Source organism: Rhipicephalus microplus, chromosome X (genome assembly GCF_043290135.1).
Source record: "Rhipicephalus microplus isolate Deutch F79 chromosome X, USDA_Rmic, whole genome shotgun sequence".
NCBI lineage: Eukaryota > Metazoa > Arthropoda > Arachnida > Ixodida > Ixodidae > Rhipicephalus > Rhipicephalus microplus.
Window position 1 is genome coordinate 474,967,638 of NC_134710.1, and position 20,931 is coordinate 474,988,568.

Genomic DNA, 20,931 nt, shown 5'->3' on the forward strand with positions numbered 1-20,931 from the left:
TGACGCGCGCAGAGCTCCATGGTTGCAAGAAGTGTCCAGAACAATTAGTCGAAGCTCTCAGGATGGTTTTCAGCAGGTTTTAGGCTAGCAGATGCTGAAAAGATACGATACACGCTCGCCGCCGCTGCCATTCCTGTGATGATTTGACGGATTGCAATGCAGGTGCTTGAGGACTGCGCCTTCGCTTGTCATTACGTGGGGTGTAATCTTCCAAATCGTGTGCCGCCGTGCAAGATGGGATGATTAGAAGTGGAGGCAACCATTTGAAGCAACTGTTTATCGCTTTTGTTCAGTTTGCCGTGAGGCTTCCTTGCATAAACAGTGCGGCAAACTGTTACCTGCTAACTGCGTCGTGCACATGCCTCAAAAGTTATGGACACGTTCGCAAGCACACATGGAGGCAGCTTTCGAGTTTCTTCTTTCCTTGTTTCGTGGCAGTCGTTAGTAGTGTCGTGCCTGCTTTCTGTGCACTTAGCGAAACAATTTCAGTCAAACTCGCTATTTTTCCTCTTTTATGTTTGTGTGTGTGAGCCTCTTAAGGACTAGACTATTCGGTCGTCGATGGTGGTAGAATGCCTTAAATAGAGATCGTGACAATTGTTTCAAGGGTGTCATGCTCGCTGGTCGTGAACGGCATGCAAGCGTGCTTTGATCTATGGGCCAGCATATGTGGTATACTATTACATACATTCCAATTCTCTGGAATTGTCCGGGAGACTCCCAAATTTTGACCTAATCTCTCGATTGTACAAAGGCATCTCGAATTTCTCGAAGAGTGGCCGCCACAGCTGGGACGCTTAATTTTTCTTCGAATAATCACCAGATACATCAGCCTTTTTTGCTGTGACAGTTACGGTTCTACGGAAGAGGACTCTCCACTACATTTCTAGTTAGTTCTAGTTCACTATAGCATAGAGTACCGCTAAATGTATACTAGGCACTACAGTACCGCGCATCTGAGCAGAAGGCTGGCAGCCGCGAGACGTGCTCCCAACCGTACTGAAGGAAGCCTAGGGAAAAGGTACCGCGACTTGTGCGTCGGTCTATCCCCCACATAGCCACCACATTTCGCATGTCAAGGCTATGCGGCTTGCCCTGACAAAGCTAAGAAGCACTTGCAAGTGTTTGTGGATTCGTACACTGCAGAGTTTCTGTGCTTTGTGACTTCACGCAAAGGGGACAGTTGCGGATTCCGTACCATGTGCGGCTATAATGTGAGCGTTTTGCATGGCTGCGAGGCCGAGATAGAGGTGCACACTGCTTCACAGAAGCATGACAATTACGTTTGTGCTGCGGAAGGGCAGGGCAAACATGGGAGTTTTTTTCCAAAACAGCTGCGGAGACAATGCGATCCGTGCAGAGTGCCTAGGATTTTCTGTCAAACAGAAGTTGCCATTGAGCGTAAGTGATCATCACGCAGGACTGTTCTTTTGTCCCACCGTAGTGGTCTAGTGACTAAGGTACTCGGCTGCTGACCCGCAGGTCACGGGATCGAATCCCGGCTGTGGTGGCTGCATTTCCGATGAAGGCCGAAATGTTGTAGGCCCGTGTGCGCAGATTTGGGTGCACGTTAAAGAACCCCAGGCGGTTGAAATTTCGGGAGCCCTTCACTACGGCGTCTCTCATGATCATATTGTGGTTTTGGGACTTTAAGCCCCACATATCAATCAAATCAACACATACACACACACTGAACTGGAATCTGTACTGTGTAAGCCACAGCTGTAGGGCACCGTAGATTATTAGCTCAAGCAATGCCCCAATAAAAAGGGATGGGAAGGAATATGCTTAGTCTGTGCTGAAGTGCGTCCTGTGTTCCCAGGTGCAGCGAACCCTGCATTGCTGAACTACACACATTACTGTTATTCAAACCGGTTCATTTTAAAGGGTGGTGTACACGTGCCTGTTCACACCGTCAAGGGTGAAAGGCCACTCTGAGACAGCAGGGTGCACTTGAAACCCGGTTCACACTTGTTAATAAGTTCACTGACAGAACTGGCCATGTGCACCAAGGTGTTGTACGTTTCTGCCAGTAAGGCCCCTTTCAGTGTACCGATGTCAAATACCAATTTTGTTCAAACAAAAGTTAAGCAAGAACTTGGCATTGATTCCAGTCATAGCAGCTAGTTAACCCTGTAATGCCTACAAACAGTTGTGCCTTCAGGAAAATTGTCAGAAAACGCTGACTGTTTTTACTCTTCTTGTGCAGTTCATTTTGAAAAAAAAAAAAAAAATGAAAAAAAAAATTGTATGAGGCAAAACTTATTAGTAACAATTCTAAATAATTATTGTCTAATATAGAAGTCGTTATACCTTGTTCATAACATGTCAAATCTGCAATAAATGCTTGTCATGACACTAATAGTAGCTTTATTGAGGTAATATACTCAATATACCAAATATACAGTGGGCATTGCCGGTTTAAGGGGGCAGACTGGTCTTAGACATTTTTTTGTTTATTTCTTCAGTAATCTTGATTAAACTGCACAGGATTATGCAGGTTTTTCTGCCGATTAAAATATTTACTTAGTTTTCTTGTAATTCATCTTGCTCCTTAGATAACTTATGTTCACCCCGTATTGTTTAAAGCCACCATAGAAAAAAGTGCTTAATTAAGAGTGATATTTAAGATATGCCAACATAAACTAATGACTATAGAGTGAAAGTATGCAAGTGTTGTTTGTTTTTAGGCCTTTCTTGGTTACTTTACAGCAAAATGAACTATCCATTTGCAAAGGCAGTTGGAATTGCATTACAATTTTGATGAGTAATTAATTGAAAAGGCTTGTGTTCTAAAGTCTGTATCCATACTTGTATTCTACACACATACAGCCTTCCATTGCAAAAAGAATTATTGTTGTACCTGCCCTAACTACAGAGATATAAGGCCTCAAAATTGAAGTCATAAATTTACTTTTTTGAGGAAAATAGAAAAAACTGAAAACACACAGCTTTTTCAAAAAGCAACAATTATGGTGTGCATCTTTTTCAATCCTCATAAAGGTGCTCATAAATTTGTAGCAGAGCTTCTGACACAGGTGCCGGCAAATTGTAAACAGGTGCCGGCAAATTGTAAAGAAGTCTCGAAGTCTGTTCTCCATTTTTTCCGCAAGTTCTCCATGTTAATGGCACCACAAATCTGGACAGTCAGAATGACATTACAAAAAATTGCCACTTCCTGGTGTGTCAAAATTTGCCGAGAGATAGAAAATTAGTTGTAGAAACCAAATATGTCAATTTTTAAAAAATGATTTTTTTTGTCACTTTTTGGTCTCAAACACCAGTCTGCCCCCTTAAGCTATGCTGTATACATCTAAGGCCAGGCTCATCATGCCATCGCCAAAAGTTTTCTTGTGCTATGTGAGTGACCGGTTGTATCATATTAGTACCGTGGAGGCCTCCCCTGCTTTATGAATGTTCTAAATTTCCAGGTGTCTGGTATGTGTTGATTACTCAACCACATGCAACCTTGTTTCATTCGCCTTTCACTGTGGGCAAGGCTCTAGGGGAGGTCAGTTTTTTCAGAAAAAAATCTACCTGCTGCAATCCATTGATCGCATGTTAAAGGTGTACTGACGCAAAAACTTTGGCCTTGCATTTTTTTTCTTCTGCAACGTGTTGCTGGGGGCCTGTTGCTTATAACACAGCATTGTTCGTTACATAACGCAACAAATAATTAACAGACCCCTCATTATCGACTAGTTTCGGTTTGAGAGAGCTCCAAGCATGTGCTCCTCTTGACCACGCCGGCACACAGAACTGTGAGGCATTTCCACTCGGCCCGCATCAAGAATGCCTTTCGAATAGTAAACGGGACTCCAGTGTTGCCAAACACAAAACTTTCAACGCTTGTGCCGCGGTCACGCACTTGCGACCAGCCGCCAAGAAACATAGACTGTGGGAACTAATGCGCCAAAAGAAAAATGGTGGCTATGACGTCATCATAACTTGTTCTTTGACTAGCGTGGTCACATGAGGGAAATAAGGGGGGCTTCAAGGGGTCCCTTTAGATGGTGTCGATACCTTCAAAATTAAAACTGAAATTGCTGTAGAATACCTTCCAAGCAATTATTGCTCTTGATATTTTGCAGATGTATGTGCATGTTCATGGGAATTGATCCTACAGGCTATCTCGGCGGTGAAATTTTGGGTCAGTGAACTTTTCAACAAGGGGACTTTAGAGCATCAGTGATGGCAACTTATTTTCAAGCCCCCAGTACATGTAGAGGCTGATGAGATGCATGCATGATCGAACCTTTTTCTCGCTTATTTGCTCTTACTGGAAGGAGCTAGTAGAATCATTTGCAGAACTTGTTTATTGCACCATGGGGAGTATAATCTTTCTTTTCTGATAGGTCACATTTAGTGGTGCCCATTTAGAGGAGGACAGGGCTGATCTCTGGTTTCTCTCTGTTGACGCTTGTGATTGTTTACACATTTAATTCTATTCACAAGGCTAAAGCATGGCTATGCAGGCTTTGTGCAGAGGGCAACACATTGGTATGTTAAATTTGGAGTTGTGGTCCAAACGAACATTCTTGTTAAAGTGCTGACACGATTGTTCACGCATTTCATTTTATTCAGGAGGCTAAAGCATGGCTATGCAGGCTTTGTGCAGAGGGCAACACATTGGTATGTTAAATTTGGAGCTGTGGTCCAAACGAACATTCTTGTTAAAGTGCTGACACGATTGTTCACGCATTTCATTCTATTCAGAAGGCTAAAGCATGGCTATGCAGGCTTTGTGCAGATGCCAACACACTGGCATGTTATCTTTGAGCTGTGGTCCAAATGAGCGTTCTTGTTAAAAAGGGCTCACCATTTGTTCTGGTCTGCTGGGAGTTCCAGGCCTCAGATCTCCCAGTAACATGCAGGTCGTTGTGGCAATCCTGAAGGGAGATCATCCTGATGCCTTGTTTTCTTTCTATAGGTTGTGCGGCACGTCTCCCGATTTCCCTGTAAGGAAGGTGCACTCATCCCAAGAGGCACTTAGGGAGAGCTTGGTATGGCTTTCTCCATTGCTGCATGTGCTCCAGTCAGAGGCCCAGTTCAAACGTGGTTGCATATAAGTTTTATTTACTCTTATTGCTGAATAGTGGCTTAGAGTGCTGGTCAAAGATTGGGGTAACCAGATTGGGGTGTGTGCTTTTCATAGATTGTCACTGAGACTTGCCTTTTCTTATTTTCAGCATGGGAGGTACCCAGGACAGCAGTAGCCGTAACGAAATGGTAAGTTATATTACAGCAATATGCAACATAATCCACGTGGAGTACTTCAAAGTCAGTTATTTTAACTATTCTTACACAATAGAATGTGGGTATAGAAAAATATACACGTCCGTCCCATAGGCTTAAGACTGCTGTGGGACCCTCGGTTATTGATAGTTAACCAGAACTCTAAAAAAAGAGAAATAGTGAGCAGGTAAACAGCAATAACAAAAAAAATCGCAAAACACAAATTTCTAACACAAGTCGTGCACTGTGAGCGTCAGAAGTAACCCATGTAAGTAGCGATATACTAAATTGGGTAAATTTACATGCGCTAGTAAAAAAGTGAAATGCTGTTTTAGAATTCATGAAGAGATTAAGTTTTGATGATTGGGGGTAAATTGTAGTTTTATGGCGGTTAATGTCGAGGTCATTTTGCCATAGTTGTTATATACAGCTGGCAAAAGAAAGTTAGGGCTGTGTGCAATCCGTGTTTTATTTTTATTAGTAAGATAACTGAAGTAAACTCATATGAGAGCTGTTTATTGTGCAGTCCTTAAAATCATTAGTGAGATAATAGCTGAACAAGCCTAATATGTAATCTGTTGTGGTCATGATGTATTGGACACCTATTGGTAAAGAAGTTGCTATTAGTAATAATGCGAATTGCTTGGTTTTGTAAGGGCTGAATAGATGATGAATGGCACTGATACGTATTACCCCAGGAAGCAATGCTGTAGATGATGCGACTGTGGACGAAGGCAAAATATGATAATGTACCTTTAGAGAAATGTGATTTTGATCCAAGTAGAGCTCTCATGTTGGATGTACATTTATGTTTAATGAAAGCAATAGGACCAGGAAACCTTAGGTTACAATCTAGTTTAATGCCCAAGAGAGATGCGTAGTTAAAGTCCGTAAGTAAGATGCATTTGCCATTTCTGCCCTGCTCTTAGCTGGAGGATGCTAATTTAATTCCATTGACATTGCATTGCTGAGTAACTCAGGGGACGAATTGCAACTCATGATTACGGAGTTAGACAAGGAGAGCAGAAAGGTGGGTCTTAGAATGAATCTGCAGAAAACAAAAGTAATGTACGACAACTTCGGAAAAGAGTAGCGCTTCGAGATAGGTAATAGCGCACTTGAAGTATAAAAGACTATGTCTACTTAGGGCATGTAACCGCGGAGCCGAACCACGACATTGATGTAACTAGAAGAATAAGAATGGGGTGGAGCACATTTATTTGGCAAGCACTCTCAAATTATGACAGGTAAATTGCCACTATCACTCAAGAGAAAGGTATATAACAGCTGTATCTTGCCGGTACTCGGCTACGGAGCAGAAACCTGGAGACTTACAAAGAGGGTTCAGCTTAAATTAAGGACGACGCAGCGAGCAATTAAAAGAAAAATGGTAGGTGTAACCTTAAGAAACAAGAAGAGAGCAGAGTAGATTAGGGAACAAACGGGGGTTAAGGATATCATAGCTGAAATCGAAAAGAAGAAATGTACATGGGCCGGGCATGTAGCGCGTAGACGATAACCGCTGGTCATTAAAGGTAACTGGATTCCCAGAGAAGGCAAGCGGGTTAGGGGGAGACAGAAGGTTAGGTGGGCAGATGAGATTAAGAAGTTTGCGGGTATAAATTGGCAGCAGCAAGCACAGGACCGGGTTAACTGGCGGAACATGGGAGAGGCCTTTGTCCTGCGGTGGATGCAGTCAGGCTGATGATGATGAATTTAATTCCTGACCACTATAGCGGTGTCCATATTGTGGTTAAAGCGTGTCTATGGACGCAAATCATAACATTTGTGGTGTGTAGTATAGGAAAACATTGTTCTGCATGGTATAGTGTGGGAGTACAATTGTCTGCATTTCAAGGAGCGTTAAAGGCAAATGTAAATTTGGCATGAACATTTTACATGCTATTCTTGAAACCTTGTGGTGCTTATTTAGTGTGGAGGAGATGCTTAGTTTGAAGTACAGTCACGTTTTAGTAGTCCATATTTAAGTGTAATAGACTACCTGCCACCGAACGACTCCTGATGCAAGCATTTTCCAAAGCTGCATTTAGCAGGTGCTACTCCAGCACCTTCCGTTGCCTGGCAACATTGTGCCAGACTCAAAACTCGACCAATACTACACCTTATGCAAGCTTGCTTTAGTATACGTTGTTGGCCACTGCTGCTTTCATTTGTGTGGGTAGAATAATTTAATTGATGCACTTAATACTTAAGCACTGGTGTGTAGGGTCAAGAAGCTACGTGTGATCCGGGTAACGATGCCATAATGCGGGTACCGCACGCGTGTGTGCGTGTGCTGGCGTCATTCGGTGAGCACCTCAAATCAATGTTCACCTCTGAAGAGTCTTGTGGAAGGTGCCTGATGACCCGGTTGGCTTCGAGGCACGGGTGGTTTAGGGAAGCGGCCAAAACAATAATGTGTAGTCCTTCTTGTAAATGCAGTTTTACTTTCTTCAGAACCTTGAAACAATTTTTGTTCTTCCATTCTTCTGACGTGGGCATGCAGCATTTTCATAAGACCAATGAAACAGCACTGCGGATATTGTGGTGACCCTGCTACTCAACGGAAGATCACTGCGGGTTTAGGCTTAGCAAATCTCGGGGGTTGCGACTCCGTCACCTGCTCACATGTAGCACACCGCTCCGTGCGCACTCAACTAACAAAGCTTTTAGCGTGGTGCAGCAAAACAGTGTTCCATCTTAAAAGTAACACACACTTCATTGCCTTGTCGGCACCCCGAACAACAGTACAACGTCCACTCACGGCACAAGGGGAACAAAGGCTCCTACACGCGGACGTTCACGATAGAAGGGAGACTGCGAGCGCGTTGCAGCTTTCAATGGCGAGGTTTGACACGCTGCTCGGGAAAAGGTCCTCCCAGACTCTTGTGACCAGGACCAGTGGCCATCGCAAGAGTTGGGGCAATCCTCGTACGCTGTGGGCTCTGAAGGTGGTAATCGCCACCACGCTCTTGGAGTGAACGAGCACAGCAGACGCGGTTGGAACAAACCAAACACGTGTTTATTTAACTACTTTTGATCGATGATATCGTCAGCCGCATTATAATATCAACTGTGATTCACACGCTAAACAACCTTGGGCATAATTACACAATAATGTGGGGTCTCGTATTGGCGTGCGAGCACCACGCCACGCTCTTCAAGCGAGAGGACACAGCAGACGCAGTCGGTACAAACCAAAGAACAACATACATTTATTTAACTAATTTACAATGACATTGCCTGCCGAATCTATACATCAATCGTTATCACCACGCTAGGACATTGTACACAATATTACCATACATTCCATGACCAACACAACACAACAAACACACAATAACATTACAAACACAATAACACGCCGAACAGGACTGCTGCGGCGGCGATTTGTGGCAGCGCGGCGTCGACTCCGACCTGGGAGAGCGAATGGGACATCTGTTGCGATGGTTTAATTACGGCAGATGATGATGCCGGCACTGCGGAACCGTGCACGGATTAGGACATTGGGAATGAAGTACGTGGTGAGAGCGATTTGGAGGAATCGGATTGCGAGAACGACGAAACTTTGGAGTCGGTGCCTCATGCAGCTTATGCCACGGACCTCGGTGAACGAACGCCCTGCCGTTATAAATGAACTCGAGACCGCCCTTATCGCTTTTACTAGTCGAAACACGTGTATCACGGACTTTTGGGGGCAAAAAAAGTTTGTGTTTTTATGCGGAACTTTTTAAAAAAGCTATGTTTCATTTACTACGAACTTCGGGATACAGCGAACGGATGCCGCGTCACGCTCAGGTTCGTTATAAGCTCGACTGTATATACGGTAGAAGCTATTTTACAGAAAATCGGACCACCCACGAGGCTTCTGTACTCACCCGCTCAGGGCCTGGCCTATACAAACCACGTGCTCTAGGCCTTGCTCACCACAAGATGCAGACCAGATGGCTCTCGTCCTAATTCAACATTTTTGAAGACTAACAACAAAAAACCACTTGCGAGCAGAAAGAAAAAAAAAATAACTCGCTTGCCGACAAGCTATAACACATCACAAATCCAATCTCCTCGCTTCTCAACAAAGCATGCCGCCGACGCTAGCAAAGAAGTCCCCGCTAGGCCTACTCTACCACGGCTCTAACGAAAGCTTACATCGAACTGCGAAAACTGTCGTCCGATGCTCCAAGAGCCTCACGTTGGGTGCCAATGTGGAGTCTCGAACTTGGCGAGCGAGCGCCATGCTCTTGGAGTGAACCGACACAGCAGACGCAGTCGGTACAAACCAAACACACGCGTATTTATTTAACTAACTTTTGAATGATGATATCGTCCGCCAAATCAATACATCAATTGTAATTAAGGGGAGATGCAGGTCGAAAAACCGAGATTTTTTCCGAAAAAGTCAAATTTGTGTTTTCTTGCGTTTTGTATTTCTCCAAGCCTTCTCCTTAATATATTAAAAAATCAAAGCTGAGAATCAGCTAGAAGTTATCGAAAAATACAATTAAAGAACTCGCGGTGGCTCGTGAAAGTGCGAAGTTAGTTACCCGATTCTCACGCACGCGGCACTTCGCTCTACGGCATCGCCGGCTCTTGAAATTTCGCGGGCATGTAGGCCTAACCCTCTTCTCCCAGAGCCCGCTTTGGCAAAGCGGCAAAATACAACAAAAAAATCGTTTTCCCACAGCATTCTAGTGTGGCGACTGGGCCTTTGAAGTCGCGTGGTATGATCGGAGCCCTGCCATTGGTTGCTAGCATTTCGCCGCACAGCCGGATGCGAGCGCTTTCTTCGTTTTCCTGCATTCGCCGAGACATCGACGAACACAACCGCCGTAGTTATTATTTCCTCGCCATGGATGCCGGCGAGAAATGCTACTTTCGTTCACCGAAGTTCGTTACGCGGCACCAGTACGAGGGAAGGCACCCCAAACGCAAACAGTGAGCGCCGGCGAGAGGTCCGTCTGCTGCTAAGCCTAGCCGCGGCAGCAGCGACGCACCCGATTTGGATTGTTCGAGCTTTATTCCTACCGTCGATGACTTCATCAGCGCTTCAGAGTGAAAGATAAAGATGTTCGACGACTAAAGCAAGTGTCAGACGAACGCGGAAGCACATTTATTTGTGAGACCGATGCGATGCAGAACCTCGTAAGTGGCGTAGTATGCTCCAACTGCGGGCGGTGCGAGCTGTCTATTTGGAGTAATGGCACGTAGACGATAAGGACTGGCATCACTTTCGGAACTTTAGCGCCGAAATGACGCATGTGCTGCAACTGTTGTTTCGTCCACGTATGCGTCAAGCCGTGTGTGTAAGTCATGCAGTGGAAGCGAGGAGACGTCCGCCAGCAGCAGTGCACGAGACAGCTTCGCTGTGAGCGTGAAGTCTGTAGTCGCACCGCGTGCGATCGGCATCGGACACGAGCAGCTTGTGCGGGTTTTGTGCAATCATTAGTGTTAAAAAACCGGTGCGTCACAAGAACTGCCATTAGCAAAAAAAAAAAAGTGCATACCGCCGCCGAAACCTCGAATGAGCCCAAGAGCAACGGCCCGTCGCCGCAGTACCGAAAAAAAAAAAAAAAAATGCTCGCCGGGAGGAGACAACTTGCAGAGGCTGTAAGGGTCCAATATATAGTGCTGGGTTATACTGAAACTGTCAACTTTTTCAAGATAGCTTTGCTGACATTCTCTGTGAATTTCATTCAGATTGGTTGAAGAGTATAGTATTGAACATGTTTTTGAACTTTCAAACTGCTTTTTCTCAGTTCCTTATTTTTTGGCGTTTTTAGAGCTTGTGCACTATAATTTGTACGCTTTACGTAGTCGGATTGCAATGAAACTTGGCGTACTTAAAGTTTAACATGTCCTGAATTCAAATAAACAACTTTCAAAGGTCTCCAAAGCATATTCAGCTGGATTACTTCAGAAGCTTGTTCCTTGAGTATGGTAAAACTCAAATTCAGAATTAGAATTTTTTTCTAGGCCAGCACACAAATGTTACACAATCTTTCTTTGCTTTATTGAATTCTACAATTTATTAGGAGCAACATTGGCTATTTTTTAGAGCTTTCTTGTGCTTACTATTGTTGCCGAAGCTTGCACAAGAATGCATTGTTTTTACAAATGCATGGTCTGCAAACAGTTAACTAAATGAGCCATGAAAAAAATAAAAGCAGATTTGAAAAGAGGAGCTCCAACTCTATAACTGGTGAAAGTTTCATTGAGCTGTCACAAATATCTGAAGAAAAAGTTTTTCGAGGAGCATCTCTCCTTAAGACGCTAGGACATCATTACACAATAACACGACAAACACACATGATACAATAACACACCCAAGGCGGCGTCGCCAACACTTGACTTGCCACGAGGGCCCCCAACGCACAGTCCGCGGTGCCACGCGCCGAGGACCCACGCTAGAGACAACCGTTCGCGGTAACCGCCATGCGCAGAAGAGACTCGCTCAACTCTCGCCCGCCACCAAGGCTTGCCTTCCGCAAGGGGCACCGCCGGCTACACCATGATGATAATAGTGGTGACCACCGCTACCGAACATAACGCTATCGCTCACTAGTCCCAAAATGAGACTTTTGGGCAAGACACGTGCGCCACCCAGCGCAAACAACTTTACATGGGATGTCAGTACCCTCACAACACTCAACAAACTCGAGGTGGCGTCGCGAACTTCTGACCCACCATAGTGGCTCCCGGCAGACGGCCCGCGGTGCCATGCACCGGGGACACACTGCGAGAGACGACCGTCTACGCCAAACGCCACCAGACGAAGAGACCAGCTTATTTCTATACCATGATGATGGATGATATTGGTGATGAACGCCCACGAACACAACGCCACCTACTGCTCAATGGTTCTGACCACAAAATACGGCTTCTGTGCGGGACACAAGCGCCACGCAGTGCAAATAACTTGGGGTGTCGGCGTCCCCCCAACGCAAAGGCCTCCGGCAAGTGCGGCTTGGCAAGTACCACTGTCGTGCTTAGCGTAGGGTACCGAAGTTAACACACAGGTAAACACGCCCGCCGGGGATGCCTAGGCACCCATGCAGAGTACAATCCGGCAATTCCCAAACGAAAAACATGTAATTACCCAGCGCCGGCCAAGTAGGAAAGAGCCTTTCCGGCGTGCACCTGGCTTGGCCTCGCTGATTCTTGTAGCCCCCCGAGAACACTCGCTGTGCCCGGGCGTGCTGCCGTCTATCGCCACGTGCCATTACCAGAGCTTGGGAAAGGAAAGGGAGCGGACATACGCCGGAATAGTTCGCGAAATGGTTGCGGGCATGCCACAGATCTCCACAATATCTACAACTATGCAAGTAGCTGTACAGAAGTGAACATTACCATTGAAGTAAGCATTAGTCAAAAATGTCGAGTTTGTACCAGTTAATCGCCTACGAAATGTTGTTGATCACAGTGCCGCATCTTTTTGCATCTTTTTAAAATTCACTTGGTGAGAGTGAACTGCTACAATGTCACAGGATAACCTCATTACAACAGACCTCCATAGTGAAGAAGATTTGGTCTGTTGTAAAAGGAGCATGTAAAATTCAAGTATCGTTACAACAGACTGCTATGGAAACACTGAATAGGTCTGTTATAACGTCTGTGGTATTGATAGAGAATGACGAGTAATATACGAATACACAATGGAGCATACAAAAAAATTGATTTTTTTAGAAATCACTTTCTACTGTCTCTAGCCCTCTTCATTCAGATTCCAAAATATCTTCACTGAGAACTACTTAGAAAGAGTGTAAAAAGCTTTTGCCCCTGCTGAGTTGGTTGAAATCATCGTGGAAGTGACAAAAAAAAAAGGGCGTTTAAAAATTTATAGCTTCGCATTGGCACAACTACCCACCACCACTCTGGGCTCGTTGTAAAAATATTTTGTGAAGAGCGTTCAGTGCTCAAAAAGAAGATGTTTGAAATTCATTTCAAGGCTTCCGCTTGCCTGTTTCTGCCGTGTTGCTCTAGTATGCCTCGCTAGTTCGAGGCTTGTTCTGGATACGCCCCGCCGCGGTGGTCTAGTGGCTAAGGTACTCTGCATCTGACCCGCAGGTCGCGGGATCGAATCTGGCTGCGGTGGCTGCAATTTCGATGGAGGCAGAAATGCTGTTGGCCCATGTGCTCAGATTTGGGTGCACATTAAAAAACCCCAGGTGGTCAAAATTTCTGGAGCCCTCTGCTATGGCAACTCTCATAATCATATGGTGGTTTCGGGACCTTAAAGGGGTACTGACACAAAATTTCGGGCCGAGATAGCCTGCGGGTCGATTCTCGTAAACATTCGTATATCATCTGCAAGATATCAACAGCGAATATAGCTTGGAAAGTATATTAAATTAATTTTGAAGTTTGCGTGAGCGACTGGCTCCATAGCGCTATAGGCACCCTTGGAGGTGACCCTGACGTGACCCCCTGCTTCCCACACATTACCACGCTGCGGTCAACACAAGTTATGGTGACGTCATAGCCGCCATTTTTCTTTTGCTACGTTAGTTCCCGAAGTCTATATTTCTCAGCGGCTGGTTGCGAGTGTGTGGCCGTGGCACACGCTTGAAAATTTTTGTGTTTGGCGACATTCCAGTCCAGTTTCGAAGGTAATTCTTGATGCGGATCGTGCGGATGTGCGTCACAGTTCTGTGTGCTAGTACCCCTTTGAACCCTCCTATCAATCAATGAGCTTGTTCCGTATACACCTCCAGAATAGCGTCGTCTGCTTCTGGTGCATCACGCGGTCATGGCTGTCTAGAGTCCGATAACTAGTGTCGTTTTCACACTCATACTATGTTTATGGTATAATAAAGAATTGAGACAGTCAAAACTGTTATTTCAGACGAGGTAGGAGCGTAGGCCTAGCCAGCGAAAGCAGTGACAATGTCCGGGGCGAGCGTCTCGTGCTTAGCACTGACGATGTGTTTTCCGAGCTATGCATGACCCACTACATTCATCATTACATATTTCCCCCTCGCTGAAGACGGAGTCAAGTAGGTGTTCTAAGGTGTCGTAAGGACAAGTGGTTCGTGATACGGTTTGAGACGATCTACGTATACGATTTTGCGGCCTCGACGACGCAGGTCCGGAGTGGGCGTGAGGGGTTCGATGTGGTAGTTCACAGCGGAAGTTCGCTGTATGACGCGATAAGGCCCGTGGTACCTGCTGACGAACTTTGTAGAGGTACCAGGAGCAGCAGTGGGAGGCACTCACAGCCAAACAAGAGCGTTGGGTGAAAACTGGTAGAGGGACCGTCGTGACGAAATTTCTGTAGCCCTTGTTCTTGTGTTTTAAGGGTGCGAGCTAATTGCCGACATTCTTCCGCATACCGAGCGGCTTCGGGAACTGGTGTGCCTTCGTAGGAGTCGGGTCGATAGGGGAGAATGGTGTCAATTGGAGATGATGACTCTCGACCATAGAGTAAAAGAAAGGGAGAAAAGCCGGTTGTCGCTTGAGGCGCCGTGTTGTAAGCGTACGTTACGTAGGGAAGGATAAGATCCCAGTTGGTGTGTTCGGAGGCAACATACATAGAAAAGCATGTCGCCAAGAGTGCGGTTGAAACGTTCGGTCAAGCCGTTCGTTCGTGGACGATATGCGGTAGTACAGCGGTGAACCACATGGCATTCAGCAAGAAGTTTTTGAATTACATCCGCGAGAAAGACGCGGCCTCGGTCGCTCAAAAGTTCACGCGGAGCGCCGTGACGAAGAACAAAACGTTGGAGCAGGAAAGACGCAACGTCACGTGCTGTCGCGGCTGGTAGAGCGGCCGTTTCTGCACATCTTGTGAGATGGTCGATCGCTACAATAATCCAGCGATTCCCAGCTGATGTATATGGCAGAGGACCATAAAGGTCTATTCCAACCCGGTCTAATGGTCGCACTAGGCACGGTAACGGCTGCATTAGTGCAGTAGGACAGCTAGGATCGTGCCTTCGACGTTGCCACTATGTGCAAGATCGAATGTACTTTTGAACGAATGTGTACATGCCGCGCCAATAAAACCGAAAACGTAGCCTGGCGTAGGTTTTAAACAATCCGGCGTGTGCACACTGCGGATCGGCATGAAAAGCAGCACATATGCTGGCACGGAGATGCCTGGGTATGACGAGTAGCCATTTGCGGCCGTCAGGGTGGTAGTTGCGGCGATAAAGTATTCCATCACGGATGGCGAAGTGAGAGGCTTGTCGGTGTATCGTTCGAGATGGCGGGTGGGCGAGTGTTTCAGATAAGTGATCCATCAGAGACGCAATCCACGAATCTTTGCGCTGCTCCGCAGCCATGTCAATAGGTCCTGATAGTGGAAGTAAGTTGTCTTGAATGGAGACACTCGCAATATCAGTAGAAACGGGCGAACGCGAAAGAGCATCGGCATTGGTATGCTTTTGGCCTGAGCGATAAATGACACGGATGTCGTACTCTTGGAGCCTTAAAACCCATCGTGCCAAGCGTCCGGAAAGATCCTTGAGGGAGGATAACCAGCTAAGCGTGTGGTGATCGGTAACGGCGTCGAAAGGGCGGCCGTACAGATAAGGCGGAAATTTCGTAATGGCCCAGATGATCGCTAGGCATTCTTTCTCAGTTATCGAATAATTTGCTTCTGTTCTTGTAGGAATGCCGCTCGCGTACGCAACAACATATTCTTGGTAACCAGGCTTCCTTTCCGTTGGGCGAGTACAGCGCCAAGACCGACACCGCTAGCATCCATGTGGATTTTCGTGGGAGCGCTTGAATCAAAATGTCGCAGTATGGGTGGTGATGTAAGCAGTTCACGGAGCTTCGCAAAGGCACTGTCGCAGGCTGGAGACCACGCAAATAGATTGCGGTCTCCCTGAAGTAGGTCTGTTAGAGGTGCCATGATCGAAGCGAAATCCCGGACGAAGCGGCGGAAGTATGGGCAAAGCCCAATGAAACTACGCGGCTCCTTGAGAGACGCGGGCCTCGGGAGCTCGCTAACAGCACCTAGCTTAGTGGGGTCAGAGAGAACGCCATCCTTCGACACGACGAGTCCGAGAATGGTCAGTTTGCGTGCTCCAAAGTGACACTTCTTCAAGTTTAGTTGGAGGCCTGCTGCAGAAAGGCAGCGTTTAACCTGTTCCAAGCGACGAAGGTGCGTGGGAAAATCGGGCGAAAACACCACCACATCATCTAAGTAGCACAAACACGTGTTCCATTTGAGGCCACGTAGGATAGTGTCCATCATGCGCTCAAATGTTGCTGGTGCATTGCATAGGTCGAATGGCATTACGTTAAATTCGTATAAGCCGTCTGGTGTAACAAAGGCAGTTTTTGGTCTATCATCCGGATTCATGGGCACTTGCCAATACCCAGAGCATAGATCAAGGGAGGAAAAGAACTCTGCGCCTTGTAAAGAGTCGAGGGCGTCATCGATCTGAGGCAAAGGATAAAAATCCTTTCGTGTTATTTTGTTTAGGCGACCATAATCTACGCAAAAGCGCATTGTGCTAACTAAAACAACCGGCGACGCCCAAGGACTGTTTAATAGTTGAATGACGCCGCGTTTCAGCATGTCACCTACTTGTTCCTCGATGACACGGCGTTCAGTCGGGGAAACACGGTACGGTCGCTGCCGTAGTGCTTGGTGATTACCTGTGTCGATCTGGTGGCATACAGTAGATGTTCGACCTAAGGTAGCGCTGTTACTGTCAAAAGATGGCCGAAACTTGTCAAGAAGGTTCAAAAGCTCACACCTCTGTTGTGGAATTAGGCCTTCGTCGATGACACTGTTGAAAATATCGGCAGTTGAAGGGCCATTCCCTGAATTACTGGAGAGGGCGCTGACTTCCAATGATCCATCAGGAACGTCAAGTGTAGCGATGATTTCGAATGATTCGATTGAGCCGATACATTCGCCCCGAAGCAGCGTAATCGTGAATGGGAACCGATTCCCCACAGGCACGTCGCTCCCACCACCTTGAAGAGTAATGACAGCGGTTGGGAGCGGTGATAGAAGGCGACGAACGAAAGCAGCGGAAGGTGTGAAGAATGCGGTAGCGTTCACAACGGCAGAACACAACACAGGTGTGAAGACAGTAGCGCGCGGAGGGATCTGGGTGTCGTCACTAATGACCAACTTCGTGTAGGAAGGGTGATCGTCCGCAGGTAGGGCATAACCAAGGGGACAAAAAAACTACTTCGGCACGAGCGCTATCAATGATGGCTTGGTGATCGGAGAGAAAATTCCTGCCTAAAATGATGTCGTGAGAACAGTGCGGGAGTACTACGAACTGCACTTTGTAGGGAACTCCTTGAATTGCAAGTCTGGCGGTACACGCGCCCACAGGCTGCACAGGCTGTGCAGTGGCAGCACGAAGACACAAACCCAAGCAAGGAGTTGTAACTTTACGAATTGAACGGCAAACTTTTTCGGCAATTACAAAAATGGCGGCACCAGTATCAATAAGGGCAAGTACAGGTACACCTTCTAGAACGGCATTAATTACATTCGGCGGTGAACGAAGAGGGCTTGTGCTTTGCGACGAGGACGCAGTTCTTGCCTCGGGAACTGCGTCATTTAGTTTTCCGCATGGATTGTGGGGGGGCGTCGGCGCATCGGGAAGGGCGAGCGATGACGTGGAGAAGGAGATAGGCGATCAGGAGAAGGTCGGTGGCTTGGTCGAGGAGGGTGCAATTCGGGGTCTGGAGTGTAGGGAAACGTGTGGTCGTACTCATACGAACGTGGGTTTTCACGTGAACGGAGTGGGCGTCGTCGGCACAGACGTGCGACATGTCCGGGTAGACCACACGAAAAGCAGATTGGTCGGTTGTCGACAGTGCGGCATGGATTAGGGACTCGGTGGACTGGAGGTCGTGGCGGCTGGGCGCCATAAACAGGAGCAGGCAGCGGAGGCGGCGCTCGGAATGTTTGTGGTCGTGGTCGTGCTGCTGCTTCGGCATACATCAATGGTGCATTAACTGGTGGCACCAGCTGCGGAGGAAGGACCTCAGACACTTGGTCTTGTATAATAGTCCGTAGTGTAGGGCTAAGCGGTGCACTGTGCTCCAGAAGGCCGAGATGGGTGACAGTTGGCGGGCAACTTCTTCGCGCACAAAATATTTGATCTGCAAGAGGAGGACGGGATCTTGCAAGGAAGTTAAGCCGGACATCGATTCCTGATGTGGGACAGCACGGCGGGTGACGAGACATTGCCGGCGGAGCTCATCATAGCTTTGGCAGAGCTCTGTAAGTGGAGCGACAGTAGCCGGGCTTTTTGAAATGAGCATCTGGAATGCGTCCTTGTCAATACCCTTAAGAATATGCTTGATGCGGTCCACTTCTGTCATGTTCGCATCGACGCGTTTGCACAAGTCAATGACGTCTTCTATGTAACTGGTGAAATTCTCACCATGCAGTTGAGATCTTGACTGAAGGCGCTGCTCCGCACGAAGTTTGCGGACAGCAGGACGGCCGAATACTTCGCTGAACTTTGTCTTGAACGCTGTCCAGGTTGGAACGTCGGCTTCGTGGTTCCGCAGCCACAAGTGGGCAATACCACTGAGGTAAATGCCGACGGTGGCCAGTCTCGTGACTTCGTCCCATTTGTTTAAGACATGAGTTCGTAGGTAGCCAGCCAGTCGTCCACGTCGTGATCGTTCGTGCTGCTGAATATGAAAGGGTCCCGCTGACGGACCGTGCCGGAGCACACGATGGCCTGGGGAGCCATAGGCGGAGGACTTGTGGCAGATGCAGTGGTCATAGCGGCAGGTCGAGTCCGGCTTCGTAACTCCAGGATTGCGAGGAGACCCAGCAAACTCTACCAAATGAAGAATTGAGACAGTCAAAACTGTTATTTCAGACGAGGTAGGAGCGTAGGCCTAGCCAGCGAAAGCAGCGACAATGTCCGGGGCGAGCGTCTCGTGCTTAGCGCTGACGATGCGTTTTCCGAGCTATGCATGACATTCATCATTTTAATGGGTAAGGCAGCTGCAAGCGGAAGTTCAGTCTCAGATTACGATCGCGCGCCCTACTTGTCATGAACATCGCACATGCGCCATAGCGTGGTCTCGTTGGCGGGAAGTTTCCGCTTATCAGCGCTTTGGACCTCGTGACGAAGACCACTGCGGGACAGATTTTTGTACACACCATTGAGCTTGTCGTATTTTGAAACATTGGGCACTGCGGTGATGCACATCACAGCCGCGCTTTCTGCTCGAAGTCGCCACAAGGCTTAATTCTGCCCTGAACTTGGCGGGCAAGATTGTCATGCTAGCGCATATGCGAAAGTGAAGAAGCCGTAATGTGCTTCGTCGCAAGCAACAAATCACATCGGCTGCTGGCTTCTTTGCACAGCGAATAGGTATCTTGCACTTTGGTAGCGGACCCCAGCCATACTCACCATGCACTGATCACCGGTTGCAATGGCCAGCAATTTTGCACGCCAGTGCCCCAACACGCCGAATCATCAAGCATGCTGCGTGCCAATTTTGCGTCGCTTTAGCTAGGCATGACTAATTATTAACAGACCGGAGAGGGGCAGCCTTCATTCTTAAGTTTGTATGTCGATATCCGCGGCACTATTCCTGTCCCGAAGTATGCAAAGCGGTGTTTAAAGTTGAAAGTTGCTGAATTTGGTAGGTCCATAGTAAAGGAGTCAATTATAATCGAATCTCTGTTGTACCAGGATCCAGAGTAAAACAAAGCTCAATCACTGGAAGAAATAGGGAGGTTGGCATAAGACCGCAATTAGTATGTAGTATCTAATTGTCTGATGAATGTAGATCCGTTGTAACGAGGTTATAGTGTAAGCATTTTTAAAATTTTAGCGCACGAGGCAACTCTGCATGTTTTTTTAGAACAAACTTGGTGTAAGCATTTTTAAAATTTTAGCGCACGAGGCAACTCTGCATGTTTTTTTAGAACAAACTTGGGTTCAGCTCGCTATTAGTTAATAAATTTTTTCTATTTGCTTGCCTCTTGCCTTTACAGCCTAAGGTATTTTTGTTGTTTTGTGGTGCTGTGCATGTGAATGTGAAATATGCAGGTGTCCACGTGTATATTTATGTCTACGTATGATTTATTCTTACCGGAATCAATGTGAGCACTGGTGCACCGCTTTCTAAACCTTCAGAAAGATAGACACTCGTGTTATTCTTGATAATGTTGTCATGTAGCCAAGTCAAGTGATCTTTAAAGCAAAAACTTTTCTTGGAAAGCTGAAGAGTCAACTCAAACCCTACTGTTTATTCCACCCATACTGGTGCTTAGTTGTGTTTGATCTCCCTAAGCGTGCCATAAGTATGAGTGGTGTGGCGCCAAATACTTAACGTCCATCCAATAGTCGTGTATGGCCAGTGATTTCTAGAGCTGCTCATAAACTGTTTGGGTACGTTTTCAGACACCTGAAAAGCGCAGGCCGTGCCCCAAATGGGTAAGAAGCAGTCCAGAATACGCGTTTGCTTTTTAAAATCTTTCTTTTATGGTATTGTTACATATTCTGGGTGCGTTTTCAGACACCTGAAAAGCACTGGCAGATCCCTAAATGGGTAAGGAGATGCTGAGAATATGCGTTCCTCTTTTAAATTCTTGTAGTATGGTATTGCCATATATTCTGGGTACGTTTTCAGACACCTCAAAAGCACAGGCAGATCCCCAAATGGGTAAGGAGATGCCGAGAATAAATGTTTTCCTTTTAAATCTTTCTAGTATGGTATTGGCATATATTCTGGGTACGTTTTCAG

At 46.7% G+C, this 20,931-nt stretch overlaps 1 protein-coding gene across 36 annotated transcripts in view; it reads left to right on the plus strand.

Annotated features, from left to right (window-relative positions):
• The window catches only part of LOC119160802 (bromodomain-containing protein 3), a 329,355-nt gene that overhangs the window by 39,203 nt on the left and 269,221 nt on the right, over positions 1 to 20,931 (plus strand). For 9 of the 36 annotated variants that reach the window (XM_075881445.1, XM_075881449.1, XM_037413054.2 and 6 more), the window contains one exon: positions 5,190 to 5,229. In XM_075881445.1, coding sequence (XP_075737560.1) covers positions 5,190 to 5,229 — 40 coding nt within the window. Of the gene's footprint in view, positions 1 to 4,930; positions 5,004 to 5,189; positions 5,230 to 20,588; positions 20,622 to 20,703; positions 20,737 to 20,817; positions 20,851 to 20,931 lie in introns of all 36 variants that reach the window. The other 27 variants (XM_075881432.1, XM_075881431.1, XM_075881437.1 and 24 more) reach the window with 5 other exon arrangements.